Genomic DNA, 12,108 nt, shown 5'->3' on the forward strand with positions numbered 1-12,108 from the left:
AAACATTTAGTAACAGGCATCATATTGTTAAAATCTTTGAGTTTTCACTTGTAATTTGTGCACTTGTTAAATTCACCCCATGGCCTAGACTGGAACCGTTGGCGGGCCGGTTTTGGCCCACGGGCCTTATGTTTGATACCCCTGGTCTGACAGATAAACCCACTGCTTTTTCTCCATCTGAAAATATACTCGTTTCTAACCATCAGCGACTTGAGTTTTATATATATATATATACATTTAGTTTTATTACATTTTGTGGCTGCTTATCTTTCATCTTCATCATCCTCATCATTATTATTATTAGAGTAAAATGGTGGTGGAGATCATTTAAGAAACTAAAGGTTTCCCAGAAAAATTACTTAAAATTGTTGCAAATCCACAAATGTGCAATGTGCAAGTAAAATGGAACTTTCCAGTAGGATGGAGGTGCATAAATCATTAAAATAATGTGCGTTTGACAAACCCAGATAGTCCGGGCTAACATTTACCATCGTTTTGTTCTATGAATAGGTTGAACAAATGCTGAATTCTTTGCAGACTCTGTTTGGCTCACATTCAGATAGATTTCCCCTCTTCTTTCCTTGTCGATCCTTCCAGACAGTTCCACAGACTCAACCTTTCCTTCCTAAACTAACATCCTTTGTTGTTCCACAGACTTCCCTTCATCATCTGGTGATGTATTGTCAGGTTTTAGGGAGTGTCCTGGTGTCCTCCAGCCTTCCCTCTTTTACCCGTTTAGTGTTTTTGGTCTGGGATGTGGGTTTACATTAAGTGCACATGTCTCGCCTGCTTCGTAGACATTGTTTTGACCTACTTCTTCACACGTCATAAGACTTTGATGCGTTATTTATTGTTGGGTTTTTAATATAGTCTGCAACTTTAGACATGTTTCAGTGAATTCTGACGTTTTTGGAGCAAATCTGCTAAATTGTATGTTTACATTACAGGATGAGGAAATCACCAAAGAGGAGATCGACCTGTTGAGTGACGCCTGCTCGAAGCTGAAGGAGCAGAAGAGGTTGTTAACTCTGGAGAAAGAGGAGCTGGAGGAACTGAAGGACGACGTCCAGGAATACAACGAGGTGAATACAGATGTTAGAATCGTGATATTTAGGACAGGTGTAAACAAATAATCATAATTAACAATTCAAATGGCTTTTTCTGCTCATTTTACGTCATTATTACATAGAAACCTGTAGTTTAGTCTAATACATGTACATCCTTTGAAGAAGTAGAGCTTTGTATTGGACTGAACATTAAACAAATACATAAAAACACACACACACATATATCTATATATGGTATTGGAGCCTTTCCTTGCAGTCTTTTTAGTGCAAATCTGAGAAATTAAAGTTATGAAGCTCTAATTTTTCCTAATCCTCCTTTTTCTTAAAAAACAAAACAACTATTACTGCAACTAAATCATGTTTTTAATGCTGTGAAATGTCAAAAAAAAAAGAGTTGGTCTTGTTCATAAAAATTAAATCATACCCACTGCACATGAATAGAATACAATAGAATAGATTTTTATAGTCATTGTTATAGAAACAATGAATATCTGTTTAGCAGCTCTTTTCTGTTTAGCAGCAAACACTTAAAGTGCAAAAAAGACTGTATAAACATCACAAAAATACTGAGAAATATTGGCAATATACAAAAACTACAGAGGTAAAATATTAAATATACAAATACTACTAAAATATACAAAAAGCTACCTCTATACTACAGATAATATGTACAGCATAAAAGGATATATACAGGTAAGGTAGGTCAAATGAAAAACATGAGTGCATGGGTGTGATTATTGCACTGTGATAGGGTGAGTTTTGCAGAAAAAATTATTAGACCACCCTTGTTTTCTTCAATTTCTTGTTCATTTTAATGCCTGGTCCAACTAAAGGTACATTTGTTTGGACAAATATAATGATAACAACAAAAATAGCTCATAGTAGTTTAATTTCAGAGCTGATATCTATCCATTTAACATGTTTTCTTGATAATAACCAAAATGACTTCAGTTCTTACATCAATATCTATGGCATTGCACTGACAAAAACAGTGCTTTTAGGCATTCCATGTTTTCTTTTCTGTCTGTTTTAGTCACATGATACACACAGGAGTTAGTACTGGATTGCATAAACATTGTTTTTCATAACTTTTGATGGTCTAATAATTTTTTCCCGCAACTGTATTAGACTGCGAGTGGTGGTTTTTTAGTTGTTGTTGGTGGAGGGACATTTAACCACCCCTTGTAGGTAAAACTGTACTTGAGAATTACTGCTGTATATATATTAAATTGTTAGTCTCATTGCATAATTGCCTAAGTCATGCACTATATGGACAAAAGTATGTGGACACGTTGAATTCAGGTGTCTCTTTTCTAACAGGGGTCTGGGATACAAAACAATAATGACTAATGACATAATCTAGTCCATATAGTGTTTGACTTAGGCCAGGGGTGTCAAACTCATTACTTCCAGGGGCCGCATTTAGCCCAGTTGAATCTCAAGTATGCCAGACCAGTAAAGTAACAGCATCATAACCTAGAAGTAATGACAACTTTCTCTCTGTGTTTTAGTGCAATAAAAAACATTAAATTATGAAAATATTTACATTTACAAACTATCCTGTAACAAAAAATATGAATAACCTGAAAAAAACTGAAATTTGTAAGAAAAATAAGTGCAATTTTAACAGAATTAGGCCTCAGCTTGTCATTTATACATGTGCATTACACACAATATTAAACAAACATTTGGTGATAAGTGTAATATTGTTAAAAATTTGGTGTTTGGAACCAAAATAAGAACAATTTCTCATTCAGTTTCGCATTTACCCAGGTCATTGTTCTTCTTGGTAGTTCTTTGAGGTTCAACTGGACTAGTTTTGCTTCAGAAGAGCAAAACTAATCCAGTTGAACCTTTAACCTAGAAAAATGGAGTTGTCACTATTTACAGGTTATAATGCTATTATTTTACTGTAGATCATATTGGTCTGTATGTGGAACCTGAACTAAAATGAGTTGGACACCCTTGATTGTTAATATCTTCAGTGTAATTTTTGCACTTCACAAATTCATCCCATGGGCCAGATTGGACCTTTTGGCAGGGTGGTTTTGGCCCCGGGGCTGCATGTTTGAGACCCCTGACTTAGGCAATTATGCTATGAAGCTAAAAAAATGACCATATGCAGTTTGAGGCGGTTGTGGAATAACTGTGCCAGACCCAGTAACTGTTTAGACTGGAGATAAACTACCGTATTATTCCGATGTTCCGTTATTTATTTGTTTCATTTGTTTTCCAGGATCTGGAGGAGATAAAGAAGGAGCTGTCAAAGTCCGGTCAGGAGAAGGCGGTGGAGGAGTCCAAGGCGAGTCAGCGTCTGTCTAAGAGGGTGAACCGTATGATCGGACGCATTGATAAGATCATCCTGGAACTGGAGAAGGACAAGGTGATCCTGGACGGACAGATGGACAGTGGAACCACGCCCCCCGTTGGGTAAGAGCTCAATACGTCCACCACTACCGTCACCACCACAACAGTCTGATTAGAGCCATAATACAGCACTGATGGGAAATGTTGGATGCCAAACATGTAAAATACACTCTTATTCATAGGCCAGATTAAAGCTGTGACAGAAAAACCCACTTTTAAGTTCAACAAGGCTTTCAAGAAGTTACAGCTCATTTTATAGCTAACATTTGTCATCATTTTCTTTAATCAGTGGCTTATTTATAGTGAACTGTCTAGCTCAGGGGTGTCAATCAGGCCACATTTAACCCAGACTGATCTCAAACAGGCCACACCAGAAAAATAACAGCATAATAGCCTATAAATAATGACAATTCTTAAGTTTTCCTGTTTGTTTTAGATCAAAACAGTAAAATTAATTATGAAATTGTTTACATTTACAAATTATCCTTTCACAAAAAAATGTGAAATGCAATTTTAGTGCAATTTTAACAATATTATGCCTCATCTTATTATTTTTACACGTGCATTACAACTTATAGATTACAGTGGATCTACAAAGACACAAAACATTTAGTAACAGGCATCATATTGTTAAAATCTTTGAGTTTTCACTTGTAATTTGTGCACTTGTTAAATTCACCCCATGGCCCAGACTGGAACCTTTGGCGGACCGGTTTTGGCCCACGGCCCTTATGTTTACCACCCCTGGTCTGACAGATTAACCCACAGCTTTTTCTCCACCTGAAAATATACTCGTTTCTAACAGTCAGTGACTTTAGTTATATATTTATTTTAGTTATATTACATTTTGTGGCTGCTTATCTTTCATCTTCATCATCCTCATCATTATTATTATTAGAGTAAAATGGTGGTGGAGATCATTTAAGGAACTAAAGGTTTCCCAGAAAAATTACTTTAAATTGTTACAAATCCACAAACTGCTTCTCTTTGCTCCCTAATTGGTATCATTTTTCACAGATTGTTTTTGTATAAATATTTTGATGCAACAAGGTAAGACAAACATGCTAAATCGCCATTTGCCTGCTTGCAAAGCGCTAACATTGCATCTTGTTTTTTTTTTGTACCATTAGCTGCTGAAACTACAGATTCAACTGTTTTTTTTGTGCCATATTCATAATTCCATTTTCTGCTGCTGCACAAAAGTAGCGTCTACTGTTTGATGTGCACAGTTTTGGCCCATTAGTGAATGAAAACCTGTTAAGATCTGACTTAAATGGATTGATTTGGAACCTTAATGTTGGTCGAAAAAATTTATTTTTCCTGAAAGATTCTTTATTGCCAATTAACTAAATGTACAGGACATATAAAGAATCAGCCAGTTTCAAACAAAACAAATTAATTTTACTTTGGTCCTTAGTAGGGATGTAACAGTATGGAAATTTCATATCACGGTTATTGTGACCAAAATTATCACGGTTATCATTATTATCACGGTATTGTTGAAATGTGCTCAAAATGTTCAAAAAGTACTTATACACAACCTGAAATAATATAACCAAGTTGTATTTTGAAAAAAACAAACTGAACACTATGTATTGTTTTTGTAATAGAATACGAACATTTAAGCAGAATCTTAAACTGTAATGTCTGTAAAATGTTATTATTTATTTATTTATTTGAGTGTTTTTTTTTGTATTGGTTAAAGCCACATGTTAAAACTTTATTTATCCAAATGCTGCACTATAAGTTTTTCCAGGAAATTATCTTTAAAAAAAAAGAAACAATATCGCTTTGTTAACAGTATTATGATATATCGCGATATATCGTATTTGGATCCCAGTATTGTGATTTGTATTGTATCGCCAGATTCTTGCCAATACGCAGCCCTACTTATGAGCACATACACATGAAAACAAAATTTGCATATTCGAAAAGGAGCGGGAGGAAGTATAACTTATTTAATCCTACCCCTTCTCCACACGACAGTCTATCTTTTAGCTTCCTATCAATATAATGTATGAAAAATCAATTCCCTTGGGTCTTTTGTAAATAGTTAACCTCACTTATCAGAATTGAAATACTTACTGTTAAATGCCATGCATAAAAAAAAGGTAAAATAGAATAAGAATAGGAATAGATAAAAGTGTACATGTCAGTCTATTTACAGTGGCAGCAATAGTGTAATACAGTGATGCTTATAAGGTGAGGTGGTGCATAATGGAACATCTGTTTCTGTTTGGTTTTACAATGCACCTCCTCAGCTCATATCTGTCACTGTATTCCTTTGATCAGAATGTAGATTTTTGTCTTAGAATGGACTGGACAGTACTTTAATGTTAACTAAATCCCATTTGTAAGAACTTACAGGTTTATAAATGAACAGATCAGTTACTTTAACATCCAGTGTGTTGCATTTCAGCATGAATGAACTTTGGCTTCGACTAAAACGGTTTGATCTGAACCCAAAACTGGATCCAATTGGTGTTATCTGGGAACCTTCAATGCAGCACGTTGACCTCTAACCTCTCCACCGCATTTTACGTAGCGATCAAAGCTGGTAACCGTTTCCTGTATGCAGTCTGTTCTACACCTTCAGGGAGAACCTCATCAGCATCGACGAGCTCATCAACGTCATGAAGCAGATCCAGAACATCCCCGAACATAAGCTGCAGAGCATCGCCGAGGCGCTCGACGAGAACAAGGACGGCAAGATCGACATCGACGACGTCATCAAGGTAAAATCAGCAGAACGAGGAGATGCACACCTCTGGTTTTTATTGGTTTGATTTAGTTAATGTGGGCTGTCATTTATTACAGTTTAAGATAAGAAGAATAAAAATAGAAAGTAGTTTTGTTTGATAAAATGTGTCTCAACTGTAAATCTAAATAGACACTGGAAAAATGCAGGGAATTAAGATAAATAAGATAAGATATACTTTATTGATTCAAGTGTGTACAGCAGCACAAGACAGTATGCATCAGTACAATAGAAAAATAAAGAGATAAGAAATACAAACAAGTTTGTTAAAGTGGCTAAAGTGTCAAAAAATAGTAATAATAATAGTGACAAAGTAGCAAAGTTAGAAAACCTTTGACTGTTTAGTCACAGAGGATAAGATTTTAATCCCATTTTTAGTCCATAAAGTAAAATGATCTGTCACAGAACACTGAAAAATAATATGTAACATAGACAAAACTGCCTGCATCCAGCAGTTTGAATACATCAGAATCAGTGAATTTAACGTGTCACAGCATGAATGATTACACTGGGTTACAAAAAAATGTTTTTTGCAAGTTGTCTAGGTTTTTTCAACTGAATTAGGACCATTTTGCGTCGCTAAATCCAAAAATGACATCTGTTTTTCTCAACCAGGTCAGGTTTTTTTCCTAATTTGATTTTGAAAAATTTGATCTTCTCACAAAATATAATAATTAATACCAAAATAAGATTGGTAAGCACACTTTATGAAACTTGTGACTTGATTCCTGTTAGGTACAATGGTGTATTCACCGCAGATGTAGCAGAATACGCTGAATAATATACGCAGAATAATAGGCTTATTTTTGCAAGATCTTCTAGTCGAAGCCATTTCATTCACCTGTAATATTAAAAAAACCATTAATCATAAATTGGCAAAAGTAAAATCTTCAGAACTCTTTTATTGCAAGAAATATGAAAGAATTTTGTATCATATGATGTGAAAATGCCCATAAATGTAAGCAAAAATGTTAAAAAGCCAATATGTAGCATAGTTCAGAAAGTTGACCTGATTGAGCAAAATTAATGTGATTTTTGGATTCAGCACACCAAAAGTATCCTAAATCAGCTCAAAAAACTTAAACAATAAGTTTGTTGTTGACCAGTGTTATTGATTAATACAAGTCATAAATATTGCCTGACATCCACGAAAAAGTGAAGCACAAACATTAAAACATGCAAAATCTGTCCAAAATTAAAGTCCCACACTTGAATAGCTTTGATTAGCCACTTTTACACAGAGATCCTGGAAAAAAGGTGAGATGATGATCCCACCTTTTTGCTACCATTGACTGATTTCCACAGCCAAGACAAAGGAGTAACAGAAGTGAGACAGGCTGGACTTTTACACAGCGGACCTGCATTCCAGAATCAAAGGGGCGATGATGGAGTGCAGCGTATAGTGTGACATGTAACTTGCACGTCGAAAATACCCCAGGCATTGCGGTGTTGGTAACCTCTCCAGTTTCTTTCACCGTTCCACAAATGTTAGCATGGATAGAGTCCTCTGCCCGAAGTGACAACAGCTGGTGGATATCTGCATCTCCCCAGTTTGACATCTTTCTGGTCGCGTTGATGTTTGTTTATGGGGGTCGCATAGGCACTACGGCATCAAAATGACACCTTGGTTGCAGAATGAGAGATGTTCCTTTTATATAGCGTTCCAGAATCACGATTCTACGTTTATCACGGCTCTGTTACTGCCTCCAGAGGTGTGTCAGAGGTGGGACCAAATGATCCCACCATTTTGTTTACACAGACGTCGTTCTGGAATAAAGGTGAAATATTCCCGGAACAGAAGTGCTGTGGAAAAGGGGTTCTTGATCATCTTATGCAGTGTCATAACATTTATTTCCATTCCATTAGTTGCATTAATATTTGTCCAGATCTTGTATTGATGATGGAGAGTCGGACCACTGTGTAAATTGTTCTCCATTACATCCCAAATATCCTCAATGTGGTTCAGGTTTGGACTCTAGGATTCATCAGGATCAGATTATTGAAGAGTGTAGTGTCCAGTTCATGTATGTATGACGTCTCATGCTCCTGAACCATTGTTGTCATTTCTGAATACATCAGTGTCATCAGGAAAGAAAAACTCCACTGATGTTCATTCTGGTCATTCAGTGTATTCAGGTTCAGCTGAACTCATTTTATGGACACGTAATGTTATAAACCTAGACCTGAATAAAAACTCAACCAATTATATAAAAGAAAAATGGGGGAAGGAGCTCAGTGTGGAAATTACAGATGCTGACTGGTTTAATATGTGGAAGATACACCAAACATCCACTAGTTCGCAGATCTGGAGGGAGTTCTCTTGGAAAAATCTGGTGCGTTTCTTTATTACACCTAAGAAGAAAAGTAAGCAGTTAAACAGACAGCCGAAATGTTGGAGGGAATGTCGAGAATTTGATGTAGATCACACATATAGAGTGGGGAAGCAAAATTTACAATATTTTGAGGCAGGGATTGAAATACAGTGTATGACCAATTAGTTTATTGAAAGTCATGAGAATTTATTTGCCACAAGAAAATTGACATAATAGAAAATGTTTTTATTCTATGTGTCCTCCTTTCTCAGTAACTGCCTTCACACGCTTCCTGAAACTTGCGCAAGTGTTCCTCAAATATTCGGGTGACAACTTCTCCCATTCTTCTTTAATAGTATCTTCCAGACTTTCTCGTAATAGTTTTGCTCATAGTCATTCTCTTCTTTACATTATAAACAGTCTTTATGGACACTCCAACTATTTTTGAAATCTCCTTTGGTGTGACGAGTGCATTCAGCAAATCACACGCTCTTTGACGTTTGCTTTCCTGATTACTCATATGGGCAAAAGTTTCTGAAAAGGTATGGATAATTGTGTTAGATATGATTATGACATATATATATATGTTTGGTTTCAAAACAATTGACGTAGTGCCTGCTGAGAAAAAACAACTAAATGTTCATTGTAAATTTTGCTTCCCCACCCTGTATTTTTTGGAAATGTGATAAAATAACTGTGTTTTGGGAAATGGTGTGTAGAGTACTAAAACAAATAATGGGGTATGAGATTCCAATGAGCTGTGATGTTCTGTATTTTTGTAACTTATCTGATGGAAATGTAATGGGAAATGACATATACTTGGTTAAGATACTTTTAGTGGCTTGCAAAAATGCTATTACAAGGAATTGGGGAAAGACAGAACCACCAACCCAGGACCAGTGGATGGAAATTATTGATGGAATATATATGATGGAAAGGGTGACTCATAGACTGCGACTACAGGAAAATTAAATGGACAAAAAGTGGAATAAATGGACTGATTACAGAGCTAAGAATGATGGAAAGACTGGATAAAGGAAGTGTGTTGATATATGTGTAATGTCCCCAAGCAATGTTGGTTTGTTCATCTTTTGTTGTGTTGTCAAATATATGTGTAAAAAAATTTCAATAAAAACTTAAGTGAAAAAAAAACAACAAAAAAACCTAGACCTGAACAACTGAATCAACCCCAGATCATAACGCTGCCCCCACTGGCACTACGAAGCCTCTGAACGTCCAAATGGGTCATATCTGATGACCATGACAAGATGATAAACTGCATTTTACACCAATTATTTACATTTATTGATGGAATTAGTGGATCAGAACAGGTATTAAATTTTCTAGATCAGTAGATGCTTGTGGTTGCCGGTGGACGTTTGGGTCTTTATGGGTTAACATCCTCATCTGTTTCCTCTGCTCGGTGTTTCTCCAGGTGGTGGAGCTGATCGATAAGGAGGACATCGACATCTCCACATCGCAGGTCAGAGACATCATGGTGATGCTGCAGAAGGAGGAGAAGCTGATGGAGAAGGAAAAGGCCAAAGAGAAGTCGGAGAAGGAGCAGGCAGCCACGCTCAGCAGCTAATTTCACCTGCACATCAAAGACTGAGCACAGTTGAAATGACCGCTGAGAAGGAGCTGAAATGGTGCAGACTGGTCACGCCGGACGCCAGCGCTTCAGACAAACTGGTGAAGCTGAGCGTGAGGTAACAGCTGCCTTCTCAAAGCGTCATTTCGACATAAACTGAGCTCCAAAACATGTTAAAAGAAAAGGCTTATTGCCTTTAAAAACGCACAGAATCAAAGAGCAAATTGCCATTATGTTAACCACTTTGGACTGATCGTGTATGACGTTGATCATTAGTTTTGTGTAATTTTACGCAATTATTGAATAATACAGGGTACACGGTGACTAGTCGTTGGTTCACTGAACTTAATAGATGGCAAGGGAGACTTTAATCAAGATGATATCTGGGAGATTATATATATATATCTAAGAAGATGATTTATTTAAGTTTGAGCTGGAACGTTATGTCTTCCATTTCATCCATGTTTTCATCTCAGAGAAATGAGGAATCATTTCTGGACTTTGCACAGTAAAAATCATCATCATCGTCATATCCGTCATTCCACTTGATCTTCTAAGATTTTCTTCTGTTTAAAGTTTTCGAAGACGCCTCATTCTTTCTATTTTTTTATAGCAGAGTTGGTTTTTTTTTCTCAGAGTCGGACAAGTAGCTTATCGCTGTAGAAATGGTGGCTGCAACCAAAGACATCATTACATAAAAGTATTTAAAAAATGCATGGGAAGGTTCAGATATTAAAATTAAATCCTCATATATATGCATTTTTAGTCTTCGGATAGTGTAGGAGAGGCTTTGGTAGTGTTAACGTTTTGCCCAAAAAGCCAAGGACTGCATGTGCATCAGTATCACAACTAACTGTACTGTAACTTCTTTTTATTTTCGAGTATTTTTTTTTGCCATGTTTTGGAAGAGTAGAGGTCTCATTTTAGCACAGCTCCTCATGATTTCACTTTAAAATGCCAAAGTTGCACTGAGGCACATTTAAAAACAGATTCTGCTTATATTCCTTAAAATCACCCGTCAACAAAAAAACAGTAAAAACCTGCCGGATAAATCAGTAGAGATTAAAAGAGAGTAAAAAGAAACACACCATCAAACACAGTAGTCAGTCAAGAGTCCGGATCGTAGCAGAAGTTTGTATTTTCTTACTTTCTGTTTAAATGTTTGGAGTTTGTGGGTTGGAGAGTGGAAGGCGTGTTCGTGAATGTGGTCGTTTATTTTGTGGTAATTCTGAAAACCAGTAAATGCAAAGTGGCCTTTTCTTCACACGTGGATCGAACACAGATAAATATTAATTTTTGGGGGGGGTATTTCTGGAGGTGGTAAGAGCTCCGAGTGAAGATTTACTTTGGTTTAGTTTTTTGGGCTGAAGTCGTCTGGATGACGTAGATACAAATGTAGGCGTATGGAGTTTTATTTTCCTTTGCACTGTGGTGATGAATGTGTGTGGAAATAAAGCGATTCCTCAGGATAAAGTAACTATAAATATTAAAATCATTCTCTTTATTCAACTGCGTTCACACTGCAAACACCTTGATGGTCGTATTATAACAGAAATTGGACCAAAAATGATGAATATCGTTAATATTAAAACATTTATTTAGGAGTGAATTTAAGTTTGGAGCCCTTTGGTAGATTTAACAGATGAATTCAAGTGCATATTCTGCAGATTTTCCCAGAGCAATCGATAAAAAATATGATATTTATTATATTTATGCAACACTATTGTGTCTCTGCTTAAGTAGAAGGAAAAATTGTAAATAAATATGCACAGGTAATCACAAAAATCAACTTGTTATGATAAAGGAAATGTCCAAGACCAGTTAGAAATAACATTTTCTGGTAAATACATCCTGAGTGAATGAAAATTTATCAGGTTGGAATAATTATCAGCCTGAAATAATGACTTTAATTTCTGCAAATCTCTGTATTTAATCACTGTGTTAAATTCTGGGTTGAAAATAACGCTTCTGTTAACATTTGACCAATATAAATCTCATTTTCTGCTTTTTTAT

General features: G+C 36.0%; 1 protein-coding gene across 4 annotated transcripts in view; it reads left to right on the forward strand.

Moving 5' to 3' along the window:
- letm1 (leucine zipper-EF-hand containing transmembrane protein 1) overlaps window positions 1–11,153 on the forward strand; it is a 55,990-nt gene extending 44,837 nt beyond the window's left edge. For 2 of the 4 annotated variants that reach the window (XM_030126630.1, XM_030126632.1), the window contains 4 exons: window positions 948–1,082; window positions 3,304–3,497; window positions 6,013–6,169; window positions 9,940–11,153. In XM_030126630.1, the coding sequence (XP_029982490.1) occupies window positions 948–1,082; window positions 3,304–3,497; window positions 6,013–6,169; window positions 9,940–10,092 (639 nt within the window). In that variant the 3' untranslated portion in view covers window positions 10,093–11,153. The remainder of the gene's footprint in view (window positions 1–947; window positions 1,083–3,303; window positions 3,498–6,012; window positions 6,170–9,939) is intronic. The other 2 variants (XM_030126631.1, XM_030126633.1) reach the window with 1 other exon arrangement.
- Window positions 11,154–12,108: the final 955 nt, after the last annotated feature.

The sequence above is a fragment of the Sphaeramia orbicularis genome, chromosome 22 (genome assembly GCF_902148855.1).
Source record: "Sphaeramia orbicularis chromosome 22, fSphaOr1.1, whole genome shotgun sequence".
In the NCBI taxonomy this organism is placed as follows: domain Eukaryota; kingdom Metazoa; phylum Chordata; class Actinopteri; order Kurtiformes; family Apogonidae; genus Sphaeramia; species Sphaeramia orbicularis.